Raw genomic sequence first — 22826 nt, 5'->3', positions numbered from 1 at the left:
AATTAATGTTTCAAAATCAGAAGCTCTTAATATTACATTATTCCCTCAACTACAGAACCTAGAACGACAATTTACCTTTAAGTGGTCTTCTTATATTAAAGTGGTTCTAAAGGCTCAAGGTTTACCTTAATGCATTCTATGCATGAAGGTGAAAAACCTTCTGTGTGCAACAGCTCCCCAAATACTTGGCCCCCATCTCAATCCAGCAATGTGCAGGAGTGCCTTGGCTCTTTGGGAACTCTGCTTCTTCATTGGCTGAGACAGTGTGAATGGACACGCAGAGCTGAAACTCAGGATCACGCCTGTTCGAGTGCCCCCATTGCAAGCTGCTTGAGAGGGGCCAGAAGCACCGGCAAGGAACCCAAGAAGAGGAGGATCTGGGCTGCTCTGTGCAAAACCACTACACAGGGCAGGCAAGTATGACATTTTTTGTTTAAAATAACAAACAAGGAGACTTTAATATTACTTGAATTATTTGGGCATGCCGATTCCCACTAACGTAAGACAGATTTTTTAAAATTACATTTCTGACCATTGGCTAAAGATTAGAGCAGATCTACAAAACTGGAACAAAACAGCACTTAAATGGCTCGGACAAAATAGGGTCTTAAAAATATTTTTGCTGTGGCTTCTTTTTTCTTTTTTTTTAAATTACAAACGCTACTGGTGTCTTTACCACAGAGTTTTCGGAAAGATCTAAGAACCCAATTTCTGCACTACTTTTGGGGAGAAAATAGGGCCAAAATCAGCAGAGTGATTCTAACTCTTCCCAAATCAAGGGGTAGCATTGGGTTTGTAGACCCTAATAAAAATTATGCTGCTGCCCATTTGAGAAGAGTGATAGATTGATGCTCCCAGAAGCCCATATGGAAGGTATTATCTCGGTGTATCCTGCCTCCTCTATGAGCAGCCATATTAAGACCCAGCCACTCGTTAGGGGCACCTTTCATACTGTTAAATCGATCAAAACAACCTCTTTCACATCATCCTAGTCCTCTTCTGCCGATTCTCAATTCATATTTATTACCACTAGGGATGCAACCAACGATTATTTTCATAATCGATTAGTTGGTCGATTATGGTTTCGATTAATCGGTTAATAACCTTAAAAAAAAAAAAAAAAAAAAAAAAAAAAAAAAAAGGTAATTTGTTGTTGGGCAGATTGAAAAACACAAATTGCCACAAAAACGCATTATTACATGCTTTTCTGCAGCTTCTCCATTGAAGTATATTGAACCAAAAAAACAAAATAGCACAGTTTTGGCGTTAAAAAAAAAAAGTCCTTGTCTTTTCCAAATACGCAGCAGCTGAAAAAAAATCATGGATGTGAATGTGTCCCATAGGAAACCATGTAAATGAACTGTAGTGTGTTTCTGCAAAAAGCACCAAAAAACACAGAGGTGTGACCCAGGCCTGAGATGTTTAATAACATAATGGGGTTAAAAAAAAAACTAAAATTAGTACAAAAAAGAGCAAATAATCGCTACTGTAAGGGGTTAATTTTTTACTACGGGACAGTGAAAATGATATTTACAGTAGTGATTTGCTCTTTTTGTACTATAAAGGGTTAATTTTAGTTTTTTTTATCCCCATTATGTTAGTGGCCGATTAATCGATTATGAAAATAGTAATCGATTAATTTCATAATTGATTAATCGATTAGTTGTTTCGGCCCTAATTACCACATAATTCTACTGCCTCACAATTCTGCAATCTCTATGCCAAAGGGATATTTTGCCTATGCCATTTTTCATTGTTAAACAAACCTATGTACATTGCAAGTATGCAAGCCATGCTTTGTTTAGACTTGGATTTTTTCTGTTTTCAAATAGGTTCCTGCTGGCGAGCCCTTCCACCGAAATATCAAAATGTTCGGTCTCTAACATCATTTGAGAGGATTTTCAATAAAAGCAGTGCCGATTAGACCAGCCCTATTGCAATCCTATTCCTTTGCCAATAGCTGGAGACCATCAACGGGACACGGACTTCTTGACAAAATGGAAACGATTTGAACTTTATGTTCTCCGCCACCCAAAATGCTAAAATTAAAATTTTTTGCTCAAACCTTTTACTAGCAAAACACATATTAAGAAAATGGTTATAAAATACTTAACAGGTGGTAAAAAAAGCAACAAGTTTTACATGAGATCAACCCTTGTGTCCGCCCCTATGCTGGCACCCTCAAAAGGTAGAAGGGCTCCCTTCTACATAGCTTCTGGGACTATCCAATGAGTAACACTTTTTGGTCAGAAGTCTTCCATTAAAAAAATCTTACCGGATGGTCCCTTGTAGACTCACCATCCACAGATTTATTACAATATAAGCATTTATCTATTAACTGTTATAAAAATTCACTTTTAAACATCTTCTGAATGCTGCAAGAGAGTGTATACTGGCCCTTTGGAAACAAATTACCCCACCCTAGAGCTGCACGATTCTGGATAAAATTAGAATCATGATTTTTTTTTGCTTAGAATAAAGATCACGATTCTTGGTGCAACATCATCTTCTTACATTATACAAAAAAAATTGGGCTAACTTTACCGTTTCGTTTTTAATGATTGAAGTGTATTTTTCCCCCTAAAAAATGATTTTAAAATAGTGCAACAATCTTATTCTCTAAGGTCTCTGCTAAAAAAATAAAAAAAATTAAAATAAAAGTGTATATATATATATATATATATATATATATATATATATATATATATATATATATATGTTTGGGGGTTCTAAAAAAAAAAAAATTTCCAGCAAAAAATACTGATTTTAACTTAAAGCAACAAGTGTCCAAAAAAAAAGACTTAGTCTCCAAGTGACATCTCTTACTCCACACCTTGGCAGACCTATTAGCGTTGGAAGGGACTGTGTTTTTAGTCTCCAAGTGGTTAAACTGAACTCATTTATGGACTGAACTTTGACATCTGTGAGCAGGAGAACTGCTCTGCACGGTTTACATGAATCGTGGAAATGCCATATTAGGATGGGGGGGGCCTAAATGGGGTATCCAACAGTAATTTTATGAAACTTAACCGTATTCGTTAAGAATCAGCCTCAGAAACATTGTGAGATTTGGGTGCACTGGCAGTTATATCTGAACTCTCAGTGAGTAGGCCTTTTAAAAAGGCCCTCCCTCATTTTTTCCCCCCATTCTTCCCGCTACTTTTTAGCCAATAAACTCCCCAGCATGTTATCCTATGTGTCCATGCACACATAGGCTGTTATCAGTGTTTTGTTGACAGGGGAGTTTTCTAGCTGAAACCCCCCCCCCCCCCCCCCCAGAACTAGTGGGTTTCAAGAAGGGTTTTTCACCTGTAAAAACACTCCAATGCGGCTATTTAGCACTTATCAGCATTTTTGGGCAATAAGCTTTTTTGGGAGTATAGTTATGGGAAAAAAAAATAAAAAGCTACTGCAAAAACTCATTCTACAGCGAAGGCTACTGGCTTTTTTATAACGTCCAGTGTGCATGAGACCTTATTGTCTTGATTCAATGCTAGCTGAACTAAATATCTGATTGCTGTAAGATGTACATTTACACTGTATCCGGTCAGATAAAAAATAAAAAAAGAAAAAAAAGAAACCACACCCAAAAAAAGAGGTACAAATATGAACAGTGAAAAAGGGGTAAATAAAACAAAGAACAAAAAGATAAAACACATACCTGTCTATTTTTTAAAAAGCTTAACAGGGGAGTAGTCTTCTTGGCTGAAAGGTAAAAGGTAAATTGTTTTTAGAGGTTTAATAAAAATACAATCACTCCATTTCAAGACATTTATGATCATCAGGGGGACGTGAAAAGCAGCTAAAAACTGTCAGCGAAATGGTATTCCACAAAAAGATCAATGTTGCATGAATTACCTTTGGCAATCTGACTGCTCAGACATATATTGACGTGTGAGGCAACATATCTGGCACATTCTGGTTGTGAAGTCCTTTCATCACATCCAGGTCACAGATTGGACCAACCAGTTTCATTGCATGGATATTTTAACAAATCATGAGTGCAGAAAAAAATTGCACCAAAGCAAAAACATTAAGGGCGCTCACTCAATGCAAAATGCTATGTTAGATCTTAGAGGCTTGCCTCTTACTCGGAAGTCAGTATGCGTGGGATAGCATGTAGAAAGGAAAGTATTACGTTAAATTATGAGGAACTCACGATACCGATGTGAGGTACCGGCCAGTCTGAACTCTCTAGCAGTTGTGGATACCCCAGTGGACCTGAGCGCCCATGAAGGGCAATATAGTAGCGCAGGTAGAGAGAATACAGTTAAAAGGAGAAGAGGCATAAACCATTAGAAAGGGGAAGGTGCAACCTATCTTAGGGGCGAAAAAAATAAATAAATGGGGGAGAGAAAGAGTAGTCAGACATTCCATTGCATAGCTGTCTCAGAGTATTTGACAGGTATTTAATCCAGGGGTCCCAAGTCTTCTTGAATGGGACAAGTTTATAATTTAGAATCGCCGCCAAGCGTTCATGCACTATTATCCAAGATAGTTTGGATCTCAATAAGTGAAAGGGAATCGTGGAAGATTTCCATGATCTGGCTATGGAGACCCTGGCTTCTACAAATATAAAGGCCATAAGTCTTGGGTGCCTCGTCATTCCCTCTATCGGGCACCCCAACAGTGCCTGCATTGGTGATTAAATGAGGTTCACTTGAGTGAGTATATGAAATTATAGGTGCGGATCCAGAACCGCCGGACTTTTGGGCATGTCCACCAAACATGGAACATTCTTCCATTCATAAACGGTTACTCAAGTTTTAAATGATAAACATGTAATACTCAAATGTTCTATGCAGTGGTATTACACAGAGCAACCCCGATCCTCCCTCTTCTCGGGTCCTCCGGAAGCCCTCCTGGCTCCTCCTCTTTGAGGCACACAGTGTCTGCACGTTCCCCAGTTGTGTGTCTACGGAGCCGCGCTCCAGAGACTTACACAGCAAGACTTAGCCCCGCCCCTACTTCCTCCTCACTGCATTTGATTGACAGCAGGAGGAGCCAATAACTTGAGTGCTTATGAGCAGCAAATGTACAGATGTGATTGTTACATTTGCTTGGATGCAACATACTCCTGGAAAAATTAAAATTCACTGATAGCCTTTGCTTATAGGTCTAATCCAAAAACACAAATGAATACACAGAGAAATGTTTTTTTACCTATCATTTCTTTAGTCCTTGCCTCTATTTCTTCTAGCAAAGTTTCTGGGGTAGAAGTCAGCTTCTCTTCATCCAAATTGTATGACTCTAAAAACTTTCTGTATTCTGGATCTTGTAAACAAAATAAGCAAATAGATAAATACATTAAAAAGTATGATTTTCAACTCTCATTACACCTTAGCATGAATATTTGACCTTTAGGTTTATAAGTAAAATAGAATTGTGCAAACTAAACATGGTATCTGCAGCCAACAACTACCCTCCTACACAAACTCAATATATTCAGGAATAATTTTCACTCTAGGACAGCGTTTCTCAACTCCAGTCCTCAAGGCGCCCCAACAGGTCATTTTTTCAGGATTTCCCTCAGATGAAAGGCCCATGGTAATTACTAAGGCGGTGAAACTGATCAAATCACCTGTGCAAAGTAATGGAAAGCCTGAAAACATGACCTGTTGGGGCGCCTTGAGGACTGGAGTCGAGAAACACTGCTCTAGGAGATCATATGTAATTAAATGGGAAGAAAAAAAAAAAATGGCCCGGCGGTGGGGGAAGGAGAGGGAACAAGGCAAGTTCTCCCAGGAGTGGGAATGGGTACCTGTCAAAAAAAATAAAATAAAAAAAAACACCAACAGGTACCCGCTCCCTCCTCCCATCCGAAAGGTGCCAAATGTGGGGGGGGGGGCACTCAACAACCACTCTGAATTCCAGGAACTGTGACGTCACCCATACCCCAGCAGTTGTCAGCGCTCACTCCTCCCCCCTGCAGCAGCTCACTGACATATGGGAGCCGCAGCTGCAGAACCACATCACCTGACCAACGTGGATTAAAAATAGGTAAGTACTCAGATCATTCTAATACAGGGTAGGAAAGATAGGTAGGAGGCAGGGGAGGGAAGGGAAGATTTTTAATCCACTTTGGTCAGGTGATGTGGTTCTGCAGCTTTGGCTCTCATGTGTCAGTGAGTGGCTGCTGCAGGGGGGAGCTCCAACAACTGCTGGGCTATAGGTGACATAATAGATATAGTTATGCTTTTCATCCACTTTAATTATAGAGATTTGTAGATTAGTGACTAGAGGGCCCTCATTGGCATTACTTTCTCTCTCAAAAACGATTCAGACAACCACAGAGTGTTGTTTTCAATGAGTTGGCCGACCCATAGACCAGAGCAGTACAGACCTCATCTACATCCACTTTCTGCTTTCCAGTAAAATTACTACTTCTATTACATTTTAGCATTTTTATTGGGGAGAGAAAAAAAAGATTTAGTTTCTGTACTAATCCACTATAACCAAGCACATTCATACCTTCCTCTATAGTGCCAGTTTTGGAATCCTTTTTCTTGTTTTTCTTTTTAGCTACTTTTTGAAAAGGTGCAAACTCCACAACTGCTGTATATTCCTGACCTGCAACAGAAAAAATCCAATATGTAACCCTAGTATTAGACACAACGTTATAAGCACATGATGCAAAAAAAAAAAAAAAATAAATAAATAAAAGGAAGAAGATCTTACCTCTGTGATCAATGAACACGTAGCCATCAAAACGATCTCTAAACAACATGATGTCCTCTTGACTTTTAAAATTAATGTATGCCCTTGAGTACATATGAGGAAATAAGCTGTAAACAGAGCAAGCATTTTTTAGTTACAGGAGACATTTTAATTATCCAAATGCTGCTGTGACAATAATGCACAAATCACAACAATCTTTTGAGTGAGGAGGGGGTTATATCCCCCCCATCTGCATCTTTGTCCTTATCCCAGTGAGAATAACTGACTAGAGTTGAATGGCTAGAGCTCAATGCTAGCCAACTGCGTTAAGGTGTCTGATACGGTGTTAAAGAGGTTGTAAACCTCCGGTAAAAAAAATATGCAAGACAAAAAGGTGCAATGAGCTAGTATGCACCGCACACTAGCTCATTAGGAAATACTTAGCTTAGAACGATGCCCTGCAGTGCTACCCGCTCCCCACTGCGGACATCTTTCACCCGAGTTACTCCTGGGTGGGCAGGCTCCGGCGCCGAGATTGGCTGGAGCCGCGATGAAATCACTCCCGCACATGCACACGGGAGCTGCCGGTCACGGCACGGGCAGTGCAGAAAATGGCACCAGTGGCCTGTTTTAATGCACCGATGATGTCGGCAGCAGCATATATAGTTAATATCTCCTAAACTGTGTAAACGAGTTTAGGAGATATTTACAGTACCTACAGGTAAGCCTTATTATAGGCTTACCTGTAGGTACAAGCGGTGTAACAGAGTTTACAACCACTTTAACAGCGTTTAAAGAGGTTGTAAATCCTTACAAACCACTTTGACCTACAGGTAAGCCTAGATTAAGGCTTACCTGTAGGTCCAAGAAATATCTCCTAAACCGTGTATTTGCCGAAAGACAGGCACTTAAAGCGGAGGTCCACCCTAAAGTGGACCTTCCCCTCATTGGAATCCTCCCCCCCTCCGGCGCCACGATCGGCACCTTTCAGGGGGGAGGGGGGTGCAGTTACCTGGATAATCCAGGTAACTGCACCCACTTCCGGGATAGCTCTCTGCGGAAAGGGGCGTAGATCTACGCCCCTTTCCGAAAGTCCCCACTGTCTGCTGGGAAACACACAGATCCCAGAGGCAGCGGGTCCATCCTTATTGCGCAGCGCGACTCGCGCATGCGCAGTAGGGAACCGGGAAATGAAGCCGAAAGGCTCCACTTCCTGATTCCCATACCCAAGATGGCGGCGGCAGCACCCGAGTGACGATCGAGAGATCGGCTTTGGGTGCCGACATCGCGGGCACGCTGGGCGGGTAAGTGTCCTTATTTTAAAAGTCAGCAGCTGCTGTATTTGTAGCTGCTGGCTTTTTTTTTTTTTTTTTTTTTTTTAAACGGCAGACTCCCGCTTTAAGGGCTAAGCTCCCCTTTTACATAAACTAGTTCATGCAGACAAGGTAGTTTTAAATGCACCGAGTCATTTGTAAAAAAAATATTGTTTAAAGCAAATGCCATACCTGTCACCCATGAAGCCTGTTCAAAATACTGTCAGTTAACATTCTCATGTCCTGGCTTGTTTCCAGGACATGATAAGCTCAACAATGCTGGGATAAGAGAATAAGGGTGCGCAGCTTTTGAAAAAGTGTGCTTGGGCATGTGATGGTGGGGGCAATTGCCAAGGTCTGCTGTGTCCTGAAAATAAGCCAGAACGTAGAAACTTAAACATTGGGAGTGTTTCAGAGAGGCTTTAGTGGTAACAGTAAAGGCCTACAGGTATGGCATTTGCATTAAGTAATATTTTTACAAACGGAGCAGTGCATTTTAAAACTATTGGGGCCCCTTGTTTGCATGGGCCAGTTTATTGTTAAATAATTTTTTTTTTTTTTTAATAGCCATTAAGCAAATGCATCATCATAACAACAGAGGCACCAGTTTTTTGAGAAAGGGAGGTTGGCAGCAGTGGCTTACATGGTCTCACGACCGGTAAAATGTTGGCTGCAGCAAGTTTTGTTTTCACTGGCCACTCTGAATACCGAAGGGATGTGATATATGATCATCAGCTGATCAATTCAAATGATAAATAGCTTTTAAATCTAACGCAAGTTTAAAAGGGTAAAGAATGTACATTAGGCTTCAGCATCAGCATATGGTCATACGCTGTACAAGCTGCTAAGGCATAGGCTCCTGCTGTGGGTAGAATTAATACGGACAGAGGCGCCCACAGTCCTTAAGACTCCAGCCAAGACTCCAGCTGTGGTAAATGTGTGGAAATTGTCCATATTTTAGGACTGCCTTTTATTTGCACTTTGTTCAAGTAAACACAAACTTAGTTTAACAAATTAGGTGAAACATTCTGGGCCTCATTTATCCACCTTACTGAGGGAAAAATGAACTCACAATGCAATAACGTAAAGTACATTTTCTGGCAGAAGGTCTGTTTTAACCACTTCAATACCGGGCCTATTCTGGTACTTCTCTCCTACATGCAAAAAATCATAATTGTTTTGTTTTTAGAAAATTACTCAGAACCCTCATACATTATATATGTTTTTTTAGCAGCCACCCTAGGGAATAAAATGGCGGTCATTGCAACTTTTTATCTTGCACAGCATTTGCGAAATCATTTTTCAAACGCCTTAAAAATAAAAAAAATATACGGTTTCACGAATTAAAAAACAAAACAGTAAAGTTAGCCCAATTTTTTTGTATAATGTGAAAGATGATGTTACGCCGCGTAAAACAGATACCTAACATGTCACGCTTTAAAATTCCAAACACTCATGGAATGGTGCCAAACTTCGGTACTTAAAAATCTCCATAGGCAACATGTTGAAAATTTTTATAGGTTACCAGTTTAGAGTTACAAAGGAGGTGCTAGAATTGTTGCTCCAACGCACGCGGCGATACCTCACATGTGTGGTATGAACGACGTTTACATATGTGGGCTGGACTTACATGTGCATTCGCTTCTGATCGCGAGCTACCGGGGGGGGACAGGGCGTTTAACTTTTCTTTTTTTTTTTTTTACACTTTTTTTTGTTGATCACTTTTATTCCTATTACAAGGAATGTAAATATCCCTTGTAATGGCAATCTATTGTGACAGGTCCTCTTTATGGAGAGATCAATAAGACCCCACATCTCTCCTCCAGGCTGGAAAGCATGAGATCGTGTAAAAAAATAAATAATAATAATTCACCGATCTCATGCGGACAGCCGCGATTGTGGCTTTGTTTACTTCCGGGAACCCAGGCATGACGTCATAACGTCGCACCCGGGCCTCAGATGGTCATAGAGATGACTGGAGGCCATCTGGTAACCGGAAATCTCTACCGTCGTCATCCAGCTGCGGTCGATTCTGTCTCCGGGCCCCCTGATGGCACGGGAGAGCCCAGAGAAGCATCGGATGGTGGCGGGGGAAGGGACACGTCCCTCCAGTCGCCTATAAAAATGATCAAGCTGCGGAACTGACGCTATAATCGTTCTTATCGTGCACAGAATTGCCGGCTGGAAAGAATGGTAGCTCTAGCTACAGGCATCATTCAGATATCTCCTCACAAAGTCAAGGAAGTTATATGATGCCCTAAGGTATTGAAGTGGTTAAAGAAATAAGGCCATTTGTTACTATGAACAATATACAGTAACCTTATAAATAAATTCCTCATCAAGGTGATTTTGTTGTAAAAACACATTTTATAAACACACACACACACACTTCACATTTTTGTAAATATTTTATTATATCTTTTCATGTGATAACACTGAAGAAATGACACTTTCCTACAATGTAAAGCAGTGAGCGTACAGCTTGTATAACAGTGTACATTTGCTGTATATAGAGCTCCTTCACCGCTCCAAACATGCTGCTTGCAAGACTTTTTTTTCTCGTCCAGCAAGCGCACTGCCCCAGTGTAAAAGCACTCTGGCTTTCACACTGGGGTGGCATGAGAGGCAGTTTTCAAGCACTTTACAGGCGCTATTTTTAGCGCTAAAACACCTGAAAACTGCCTCACAGACACTTTTTTTACTTTACTAATACAAATTCTTATACAATGTATTACCTGGAGTCATTTGCAAAAAACTCAAAATAATCGTGGTCTGGCAGAGGCTGCAGATGCTCTTCCAGTTGCTCTTTGGTAAGACTTGGTGGCAGGCGACGAATAACTACCTGCAAAATAAAAAATGAATAATAAGCCTTCAAAACAGATGGACAGACCTGGGCTTGCTAGGACTGGAAAGATCATTTATCAGTTCACAGTTACAGTTGTGCTCATAAGTTTACATACCCTGGCAGAATTTATGATTTCTTGGCCATTTTTCAGACAATATGAATGATAACACAAAAACATTTCTTTCACTCATGGTTACTGTTTAGCTGAAGCCATTTATTATCAATCAACTGCATTTACTCGCTTTAAATCATAATGGCAACAGAAACTACCCAAATGATCCTGATCAAAAGTTTACATACCCTGGTAACACAAGTTAACATAAAGGGTTTCAATGGCTATTAAAAAGGTAACTATCCTCACCTGTGATCTGTTTGCTTGTAATTACACCCCTTTCACACCAGGGCGTTTTTTGCAGGCGCTATAGCATTAGAAATAGCGCCTGCAATCCGCCCCCTAAAGAAGCTGCACCATTGTTTGTAGTGTGAAAGCCCCGAGGGCTTTCACACTGGAGCGGTGCGCTGGCAGGAGGTCAGGGAAAAGTCCTGCCAGCAGCTTCTTTGGAGCGGTGAAGGAGCGGTGTGTTTACCGCTCCTTCACCGCTGCTCCCCATTGAAATCAATGGGGCAGCGCTGTAATACCGCCTGCAAAACGCCGCTATTGCGGCGTATTGCCAACGGTTTTAACCCTTTCTCGGCCGCTAGTGGGGGTAAAAGCGCCCCGCTAACGGCTGAAATGCGCCACAAATCCAGTGGTAAAACGCCGCTAAAAATAGCGGCGTTTTACCGCCCACGCTATGGGCGGTGTGGTGTGAAAGGGGTCTTAGTGTGTGTGTGTGTGTGTGTGTGTGTGTGTGTGTGTGTGTGTGTGTGTGTGTGTGTGTGTGTGTGTGTGTAAAAGGTCAATGAGTTGTCATTGGGGAAAGCAAAAGAATTGTCAAAGGATCTGCGGGGAAAGGTAGTTGAACTGTATAAAACAGGAAAGGGATATAAAAAGATATCCAAGAAATTGAGAATACCAATCAGCAGTGTTCAAACTCTACTCAAGAAGTTTGAAAATTAGGGGTTCTGTTGAAACCAAACTGCGGTCAGGTAGACCAACTAAAATTTCAGCTACAACTGCCAGGAAATTGTTCGGGATGCACAGAAAAATCCACAAATAACTTCAGGTAAAATACAGGACTCTCGGAAAACATGTGGTGTGGCTTGTACAAGATGCACAATATTGGAGGCACTTGAAGAAAGATGGGCTGCATGGTCGAGTCGCCAGAAGAAAGCCATTACTACGCAAATGCCACAAAGCATAGAGACAAGCCTCAAACCTTCTGGCACAAAGTCAATTGGAGTGATGAACCCAAAATGTAGCGTTTATGGTTGTGGCCAAAAAGTAAAATTTGGAGAGGAGTCAACAAGGCCAATGATGAAAAGTAAAGAGGTGGATTGCTGATGTTTTGAAGACGTGTGAGCTACAAAAAAAAAAAAAATAAATAAAAAAAAAGGCACAGGAAATTTGGTCTAAATGGTAGGCAAGATGAATGCAGTATGTTATCAAAAAATACTGGAGGAACATTTTGCATTCATCAGCCAGGAAGCTGCACATGGGATGTATTTGGACATTCCAACATGACAATGATCCAAAACAAAAGGCCAAGTGGACCTGTCATTGGCTACAACAGAATAAAGTGAAGGTTCTGGAGTGGTCATCTCAGTCTCCTGACCTCAATATCATTGAGTCACTCTGGGGAGATCTCAAAACGTGTACTTCATGCAAGAAAGGCCAAGAATTTACAGGAACTGGAGGCTTTTTGCCAAGAGGAATGGGCAGCTTTACCATCTGAGAAGATAAAGAGCCTCATCCACAAATGACTTTAAGCTGTCATTGATGTTAAAGGAGGCAATAGACGGTATTAAGAACTGAGGTATGTATATTTCTGATCAGGATCATTTGGGTAGTTTGTTGCCATTATGATTAAAAAAAGAGTAAAACACAGTTGATTGATAATAAATGGCTTCAGCCAAACACTAGGCCCCATGTACACGGGACGCTGAGGCAAAGTTCTCTGAACGAACTTTGACACCTTGAAACCTGCGTTTAAAACGCACGTTTAGCGGCGTTAAGATTACCTCATTTAAGACCCTCCCCAAGCTCAAAAAACATAGTTAAAGCGGTAGTAAACCCGCAATTTTTTTTTTTTTTAAACCTGCAAAGCAAAAGGCATAATGAGCTAGTATGCACCGCATACTAGCTCATTATTAACCACTTGCCGACCGCCGCACGACGATGTACGTCCATTTTTTGAAGAGGGATATCTCGGTAACGGCAGCAGCTGCTGCCACAACCGAGATATCCATCTCTTCAGGCGGCGGGAGAGGTGCCACCCCCCCTCCCGCCGCCCTCCCGCACCTTCCGCCGCTTACCGGAGCCGTCGGTAGCGGCGGAGGCGATCGGGTCCTTCAGTCTGCTGGGCATAGAGACAAGTGAGGCTAAGATGGCCCCCACTCGTCTCTATACCATAGGAGGGCGGAAGTGACGTTTTGAAGGTATATTTTTTTTTTAAATGTCAGTTTTTTTTTTTTTGCATTTTAGCCCAAATATGAGATTTAAGGACCTTTTGACCCCAGATCTCATATTTAAGAGGACCTGTCATGCTTTTTTCTATTACAAGGGATGTTTACATTCCTTGTAATAGGAATAAAAGTGATCCATTTTTTTTTTTTTTTTTAAAGTGTAAAAATAAATAAAATAAATTAAAATAAATAAGAAAAAAAAAAATTTTTTTTTAAAAACACCCCGTTACGACGAGCTTGCGCACAGAAGCGAGCGCATACGTGAGTAGCGCCCGCATATGAAAACGGTGGTCAAACCACATATGTGAGGTATCGTGAGCAATAATTCTAGCCCTAGACCTCCTCTGTAACACAAAAAATGCAACCTGTAGAATTTTTTAAATGTCGCTTATGGAGATTTTTGAGGCTAAAAGTTTGACGCCATTCCACGAGCGGGCGCAATTTTGAAGCGTGACATGTTGGGTATCAATTTACTCGGCATACCATTATCTTTCACAGTATAAAAAAAAATTGGGCTAATTTTACTGTTGTCTTATTTTTTTATTCAAAAAAGTGAATTTTTTCCAAAAAAAGTGCGCTTCTAAGACCGCTGCGCAAATACGGTGTGAAAAAAAGTATTTCAATGACCGCCATTTTATTCTCTAGGGTGTTAGAAAAAAAAACAATATAAAATGTTTGGGGGTTCTAAGTAATTTTCTAGCAAAAAAAACAGTTTTAAACATGGAAACACCAAGTCCGAAAAAGAGGCCTGGTCCTTAAGTGGTTAAATACTTACCTTAGAACGAGGCCCCGACATCTGGCCCGATCCACGCCGAGGGAGCTGACATGCTCCCTTGGCGTTTCTTCCGGGTATCGCGGCTCCGGCCACTCACAGCGGGAGATTTCAGTCCGGCCGGTCGGCCGCTGCCGGATTTTCACGGCGAGAACCCCCTTGTGCGCATGCGCCGCTGCAGTCAGCGGCGCATACCGAGGGGAATATCTCCTAAACCGTACAGGTTTAGGAGATATTTTTTTTACCTACAGGTAAGCCTTATTATTATAGGCTTTCCTGTAGGTAAAAGTTAAAAAATTGAGCATACAACCACTTTAACTATTTCAGCCATTCTGACCAGAGTGATTAGCAGCAGCTGAGAGAGCAGCTGTCTACTTGTATTTGCCTCTATTTCTGTGCTTTTTTATTTATTTATTTTTTTTGCAATGGATCCCATAATGAACATATGTGAGGAAATGCTCCTGATGAGGCTAGAACGACATACAAAATTGCGTGAGAGGTCCAGAGTCAGAGTTTGTCGCTATTGGACCCATCATTTGATTGCACAGCGAACGTCAGAAAGATATTTTGTTAACATGTACGTACAGCTGCGTACCTACCCCGAGAATTTTTTTTTTTTAATTCACATGCATGTCCATTGCCACATTTGACCTTCTACTTGAAAAAGTGCAACCCAGTCTGACACTCATGGACACCAACTTGAGAAAGAGTGTGTTCACCAGAGGAACGTTTGTTGGCGACAATCAGGTAATTCCAATAAAAATTTGGATAGAGCAATGCCAATGGTGTATTGCATCAAGGGCTATATATGGTCTATGAATCATTGCAAGTAATTAAACATTTTTTAACTATATTTATGTTTTATCAAGGTTTTCCCCATCATATTTCTGTCTTTTCAGGTCTAAAATATAGAGTACCTTTAAAAACGCATCTAAATGCGGGTACAGCGTTTGGCTTCCGAAACCTGGAAGTTTTCTGCGTCTGAACCCATTTTTTTTGCTTCCAAAGAAAAACACTGTTAAACTTCAAAAAAAACAGCAATAGACGAGACTGTGTACATGGTCACATAGGATAACATTGAAGGAGTTCAGGGGCAGTTGAAAAAAGCATCCAACTGCCTGTGAACGCACGTTTAACAGCGCCCCGTGTACATGGGGCCTAAACACGAGTAAAAGAAAAAATACGTTTTTGTTTTATCATTCATATTCTCTAAAAAAAAAAATGGCAAAGAAATCATAAATTCTGCCAGGGTATGTAAACTTATGAGCACAACTGTATGACATCGGCATTTACTGCTCTGGAATTAAACAAGCTGCACATTTCATTAGAGATATCCAATAAGGTAATGATTATTACAAATAAAAAGCTAATAAAGTCCAAACAGCTTGGACATGACACAATAGACAAAAGCCACCATTCCTTTAGAGCTCATTTACTTTAAGGCTGGGTTCACACTGCTGCGGGGGGAGATCCGGATGTGATTCGCACCGCAAATCACATCCGTTCTCCGTAGCGATGCGAGTTCAGCCATACAGATAGTATGGCTGAATTCGCATCGCTCCCGCAGCAAACTCGCACGGGACCCTTTTTTTGGTCCGCAACAGAATCGGATCGCATGGGGGTTCACACCATGTGATCCGATTTCTGTGCGAGTCGGCAGATCGCACTGCGATATGCAGACGGATCTGGGGGTGTCATTAACATATCATTGACACTCCCAGCCGTCCGCATAGGGCAGTGTGAACTGCCGGCGGGAGTCATGCGATGCGGGAAAACGCCGCGGATTCGCGGCGTTCCCGCATCGCAGCGGTGTGAACCCGGCCTAAATGTACAGTAACGCACATTAAACGTGCATTTCTGTATTGGGGTGCAATTCAATATGCACCGAGGTAACACATCTGCATTGCAGTGTGCCAGAACACGCGGTAGCGTACTGCATTACAAAAAGGGTGACGTCTGTTCATTCAGTTCAATGGGCTGCCCTAATCCAACACACAACATAATACGCATGAACGGATCGCAAAGACATAATTGAACCTTTGGGGTTCTATAAAAATGTACCAGACTCAGAGGCAAGGTGAACACAGTATTGCACCACTTGAATTTAGTTCACGCTTATCCTGGCATTTTTATAACAGCTTACCTGTAAAATCCTTTTCTTGGAGAACATCACGGGACACAGAGCACCACAGTAATAACTATATGGGTTATATGGCCTGGCTGCGACGGATATTTACTTTGTGTCTCCCTCCCCTCAAGGGGCTTTTCTTTAGGACATCCCATATAGTTATTACTATGGTGCTCTGTGCCCCGTGATGTATGATAAAGAAAATGGGATTTTTATAACAGCTTGCCTGTAAAATCCTTTTCTTGGAGTACATCACGGGACACAGAGGTCCCTCCCCTCTTATTCTGATAGGTCTATATATTTGCTGCAAAAACTGAGATGCTCCCTGTATGGGAGGGGCACTTCCTGTTTCCTTTTTGGTTATGCCAGTGTCCATTCACCTAAAAGGTGGCCTATAACCCATATAGTTATTACTTTGGTGCTCTATGTCCCATGATGTATGATAAAGAAAGATGTTTTTGGGCACTGTGGTCAACGTCGGGATGCTCTACATATATGGTGGTCTTGCCCACGCTTGATTGGCTTCTGGTCCAGGGTCTTTGCCCTACTGCAGACGTTATTTCATAGGACGGCCAGAAAGGATGCCCAGCTGGCTCCTTTACATTGCCCTTAGGGTTGCCATGGGTTGCCGTGGGTATTTTAGGATTCACCTGGACAGTTCGGGTTTTGAATCATGTGTCCAGGTTTTAGTCTACCTGAAACCCGGACACATTATTCAGACTAGGCTGTGGCTCCCCAAGTAAAGATAGTCATACACAAATCTGTTGCCATCCGGGAGCTGTGGGCAGCTGCTTGGGGACAGGTTTGACTGAAGGTGGGGTGATAATGTCAGCAAGAGCAATTTGGCCATACCCAGATCTTTTATAATCCTATGGTGTTTACAGTAAAAAAATAAAAATAAAAAATAAAAAAATAAAAAATGTAATTGCTCTGTCCTGCAAAAAGTGTTCGGGTTTGGCTTGAAGAAAAGGTGGCAACCCTAATTGCCCTGTACCAGGCCTCTTCACAACCCAGCAAAAATTGGCCACATACCTTTTTTTTATCTCCACCAAGCAAGCCACTGCCCGTGCCTGGAAGATTCTGCCTGTTGCTTTCCAGGGAGTGAAAACCAGAATGACCGCTCCGATAAATGATGAGCAGATGTCTAGTATATTGAAGGATTTGCATTGCAAAACGTTTGAAAATCTGGGAACTGTAGATAAATTACTCCTTTCTGTCCCTCCCCCCCCCCCCCCCCCTGACTAGTTATGGTCGGCTTTAAACCTTTTGTACAGGTCCCGCATGGTTCTCTCCTTCTCTTGGGGCCCCTCTCCTCTTTTCTCTCCTTCTCTTCATCCCTGTTATGAATGCTATCAGAGAAGAGAGTACTTTGGGAGCTCCCTACCTATATGCGGGAGGGTGGGTATACTCACATACAAGTCCAGGCTCTTATGGATATGTTTTAATCTAGTTTTAATTATTTTTCTAAAATAAAATATCATATTGAAATATATTTATGTTTCTTTATTGTTGATATGGTGCCCATAAAGTCCTATTGTCTTGTGATTGCGATTTCTCCTCCGTGTTCACCAAAAGTGGACAGTGCTGCCTCATCAGTGAAGGAGGAAAAAAAAATAAAAAAAAAATTACCAGTTTGCAAAATGTTATAACTATAAAAAAATGTTTTGGTTTGTCGGTCTTTTTTTGTTTAGCAAAATATAAAAAAAACACTGTGGTGATTAAAAAACACCAAAAAAAAGCTCTATTTGCGTGGTAAAATAAAAATCATTTGGGTACAGTGTTGTATGACCACGCAATTGTCATTCAAAGTGTGAGAGCACTGAAAGCTGAAAATTGGCCAGGGCAGGAAGGGGGTAAAAGTGCCCAGTAGGCAAGTGGTTAAAAAAGAATAGGTTTTTTTTTTTTAATATAGAATTGTATTATTTTCGACTTTTCAATATACCCGACATATCAGTGTACCTCAAAAACTCACCTGCCTGCTCGCGGTCTTCTTTAGGCCCCTTTCACAAGGGTGTCGCCCATTAAATAACTTTTTGCAAATAAAAAAACGGATTCAATTTTCATCAGTTAACATCCATTTAGCTCTGTTTAGTTTACATTTGTTTTTTTTATCCTTTTACATCCATTTTTTCGCCAGCTTCCGTTTTCTGTTCCTTTTACAAAAGACAGACCTGCTTGAAAGCGGACCAAAAAAAAAAAAAAAAAAAAAACCATGGATGTAAACAGACAGCATCTGTTTACATCTGTTCACCCATAGGAACGCACTGCTGTCAGTTTTTCATCCAACAGACAGATGGAATGCCTGTGTGAAAGGGGCCTTAGAATATATACTGAGCTGTTTAAAGTGGTTGTAAACCCTTACAAACCACTTTGACCTACAGGTAAGCCTAGATTAAGGCTTACCTGTAGGTCCAAGAAATATCTCCAAAACCTATATGGTTTAGGAGATATTTGCCCGAAAACAGGCACCGCTGTCTACGGCGCATGCACACTGAGCGCGGCATTCTCAACGGCGGAGCTGCCGCGCGTGTCGGCTCCCGTGCGCATGCGCGGGAGTGACGTCATCGCAGCTTCGCCGAATGACAGCGGCGGAGCTGCAAGACCCCACCGAGAAGATGGATGCGCCAGACTACAGGGGACAGTGGCGACTTCGCTGGCTCCTGTGTCAGGTAAGTGACACATAATGGACTACTAGTCCATTATGCTTTGCCTTTGCAGGGAATGAAAGAGGAAGTAAACTCATCAGGGTTTACTTCCTCTTTAACCACTTGCTTACTGGGCACTTAAACCCCCCTCCTGCCCAGACCAATTTTCAGCTTTCAGCGCTGATGCACTTTGAATGACAATTGCGCGGTCATACAACACTGTACCCAAATGAAATTTTTATCATTTTTTTCCCACAAATAGAGCTTTCTTTTGGTGGTATTTAGTTACAGCTCGGAGTTTTATTTTTTGCTAAACAAACAAAAAAAGATGCAAAAAAAACATCATGTTTAATAGTTTGTTATAAAATTTTGCAAACGGGTCATTTTTCTCCTTCATTGAAGTGCGCTGATTAGGCGGCACTGATGGGCGGCACTGGTGGGCACTGATAGGCACAGATAAAGCAGCACCGATGGGCACAGATCAGGCAGCACTGATGGGCAAAGATGGGCACAGATAAGATGGCACGGATGGGCACTGATAGGTACCACTGATGGGCACTGATAGGTGGCACTGCTGGGCACTGGTAGATGACACTGCTGGGCACAGATATGTGGCACTGGGGTGCAGCACCTTTGAGGCAGATTGTGGGCACTGCTGGGTGGCACTGCGGGCACTGCTGGGTGGCACTGACTTTTAATACATGTGGCACTGCAGGGGGCAGGTGGGCACTAGCAGGGCTGGCCGTGATCGGGACTGATGTCCCGATCACGGCCGCTGGTGATCGGCTTTTTTTTTTTCTCCTCGTGCTGACAGCGCGAGGAGGAATAATAGCCGATTACCGGCTCCGTTACATCACATGATCAGCTGTCATTGGCTGACAGCTGATCACGTGATAAGGGGTCGGGATCGACCCCTTGCACGGATCGGTGATCAGGCGAGTCTCATGGACACGCCGATCACAGAGCGCGCCGCGCGCGCCCCTCAGGGGGCGCGCAGGCCGCTCGTGCACGGGACGACGTCAATAGACGTAGTCCCGGAAAAGGAGATCCGCGCTCTAGCCATCATTTGGCTATAGCGCGGATCTCAAGTGGTTAAGGGGGTTGTAAACCCTTACATATACCCATTGAGGTGACTGGTCTCAGGTGATACACAGAGATGAAATAAATCCTCCTACGTAAGTTGTGTCCGTTTATCTGCAGTCTTCTCTGCAGCCAAAGTGCTGAATTTTTAAAGCTTGACTGACTGTCAGAAACAAAAAAAAGAAAAAATGGGGCAGAGACACATTGCAAAGCTCAGTGAGGAGAAATCTGAGAGCTGATTGGACAGAAGGGACACGCCCCCCCTCCAAACAGGAACAGAGCTGAAGCTGTCAATCAGCTGGAGATCCCTCCCCTGTCACCATTTTTCTCTTGGCATCAAGAAAACTTGTCAGAAATTACTCCTGCTGATAGTAGAGGAACGGGGCAGCACACAGAAATGACACTTAGTGCTCCTAATTAAGACAAGTACACACTATAGAGGAATAGGCTTTGTTTATATATTTCATGTCTGAGGTTTACAACCACTTTAATGCTGCTCAGTATTAATTTTGGACCTGGGAAGGTCTGCAAGTGCTTAAACATATAGGAAACTAACACTGTTTGCTCCAACTGCTCATTAAAGCAGAGGGCCACCGAAAAATCGAACTTCCACTTTAAGACCCCTTTCACACTGGGGCGTTTTTCAGGCGCTTTCGCGTTAAAAAAAAGCACCTGTAAAGCGCTTTAAAGAAGCCGCAACTGCATTCCCAATGTAAAAGCCCGAGTGCTTTCACACTGAGATCCCTTTCACACTCGGGCATTTTTTTTTAGGCGCTTTAGCTTTAAAAAAATGCGCCTGTAAAGCGCCTGAAAGAAGCTGCAACTGCAATCCCAATGTAAAAGCCCGAGTGCTTTCACACTGAGGCGCTGCGCTGGCAGGGCATCAAAAAAAGTCCTGCAAGCAGCTTCTTTGCAGCATTTTTGGAGCGGTGAATACACCATTCCTAAAGCGCCCCTTCCCATTGAAATCAATGGGAAGCGCCTGCAAAACGCCTGAAAAGCGTTTTTGGCAGCAGCGCTTTTAACCCTTTATTTGGCCACGAGCGGGGGTTAAAAGCACCCCAATAGCGCTCGAAAAACGCTGGTAAATCGCTGCTAGTTTAAGCGGCGCTTTATGAGCATTTTTTGGGCACTGACATTGTGAAAGGGCTCTTAAAGCAAATCGGGCTTTCACATTGGGATTGCAGATGAGGCTTCTTTCAAGCTCTTTACAGGCGCTTTTTTTAACGCTAAAGCACTGGAGAAATGCCTGAAAAACGCCCCAGTGTGAAAGGGATCCAAGGGAGGTGACCCCCTGACATGACACATTTTTTTTGAGGGGGGGGAATGGATATCCTCTTTTTAGAGGGTCCCAGCTCCCTCTTCCTCCCAGCGCACTGTGGCACCAGAAGGGAGATCACCTCTCCCCCCCCTCTAGGCAATCATCTAGAACACGTCACAGATCCCAGATGATTGCCCGACCAGTCAGGGCTCGGCACCCACATTTACACAGAGAGGAGGGTGAGACAAGCGGGGCTTCGTTCCCCCACATCACTGGGCCCTGGAACAGATTATTAAAAGTCAGCAACTGTAGTATATGTTACTACTGACTTTAATTTTAAGCAGAACTTCGCTTTAAATAGGTCTTTTTTTAGACGGGCAGTCAGGGGGTGGAAAAACAGGCGGTTTAATTGCTCCCTAGCCGCCCACTTAGAATGTAAAACAACAGCTGGACAGGGCTTCTCACGTGCCGCACCGCAAAGCACTTTGAAGCGGGGAGCAGAGAATGAGAAGAGAAAAGGTGATGTGTCCCTTCAGTGTAGATCTGACAGCATGGACAATGGAGAGCAATGACAACACAATGTGTGTCAGCACAGCTGATCATCCTCCAACCAGAGGTCAGGTGACAACGTAGATGTACAATTGGGAGGCAGTTGTCACTTCATGACAGGAAGTGCCTGAGCTAGAACATCTGTGGCAGGATCACCATGGATGAGAATGACACTGAGGAGATTTTAAGGAGAGGCATGACACAAAGAGAGGAGAGGAGTATCAGCAGGTTGGAGAAAGGACTGGCAGCTGGGCCCAGTCTTCCCTAATCCTGTATATGACCCATCCCCCCTCCTGTCACATCACTGGCCGCTCATGTCATTTCCCCCCCATGTGACTGACAAGGCCTGAGCCTCCTCCTCACCTTGCTCATGACTTCCTTCTTCTCCTTCACCCTCTCGGGCTTGTCTCCATCCTCCAGCCCGGACAGCTCCCCTCTCCTCTCCTTAGGCTTAGTGTTCTCCTTGTCTTCCTTCATGGTTCGCTGAGGGGGGGGGAGGCGGACACAGATACTCGATGGCCCAAACTAAACTGACTCCAGCCGACTACTTCTCCCCAGCAATCTCCAGCCTGCTGTTTCATCAGATTAGGCGACCCGTCAAAATGTGTAACGGAAGTGACGTTGGGTCTCCGTCATCTTGCTACACCCCACACTCGTCCACATTAAGGATGCAGTGAGAATGGGGCGAGCGGACATCTTGTTACACCCACCGGAGTTTTGCATCGTACACGTATTTATAAACAGTAAAGTGAGTTTATGTCGTGAAACACAGTACTTAGAACTTCGTCTGACTAGCTAGATGTTGAATTTTAAAAGCAATGGCTAGCCTGCTCATCTCACAGATTTTCTAATCTGACAGAAGTTCGCTGCTTTTAAAATTCAACATTTAACCAGTCAGACGGAGTTCTATGTACTGTATTTTACTATATAAACTCACTTTACCGTTAAAATAAATTGTAAAATGCAAAACTCCAGTGGGTATAACAACATGTCCGTTTTCCACCTTCTCAG

General features: G+C 42.7%; 1 protein-coding gene across 2 annotated transcripts in view; it reads right to left on the bottom strand.

Moving 5' to 3' along the window:
- UPF3B (UPF3B regulator of nonsense mediated mRNA decay) overlaps nt 1-22555 on the bottom strand; it is a 29511-nt gene extending 6956 nt beyond the window's left edge. The window contains exons 1-6 of one of the 2 annotated variants that reach the window (XM_077481892.1): nt 22179-22555; nt 10706-10812; nt 6679-6785; nt 6472-6570; nt 5164-5274; nt 3662-3705 (exon numbers count right to left, since the gene is read on the bottom strand). In XM_077481892.1, coding sequence (XP_077338018.1) covers nt 3662-3705; nt 5164-5274; nt 6472-6570; nt 6679-6785; nt 10706-10812; nt 22179-22292 — 582 coding nt within the window. In that variant the 5' untranslated portion in view covers nt 22293-22555. The remainder of the gene's footprint in view (nt 1-3661; nt 3706-5163; nt 5275-6471; nt 6571-6678; nt 6786-10705; nt 10813-22178) is intronic. The other variant, XM_077481979.1, reaches the window with a different exon arrangement.
- Nucleotides 22556-22826: the final 271 nt, after the last annotated feature.

This window comes from Lithobates pipiens, unplaced genomic scaffold (genome assembly GCF_037356315.1).
Source record: "Lithobates pipiens isolate NorthernLeopardFrog02 unplaced genomic scaffold, aLitPip1_a1.2 Scaffold_1, whole genome shotgun sequence".
Taxonomy (NCBI): Eukaryota; Metazoa; Chordata; class Amphibia; order Anura; family Ranidae; genus Lithobates; species Lithobates pipiens.
Note: the sequence above shows the minus strand (reverse complement) of the source record. Positions and strands in the feature narration are given on the sequence as shown.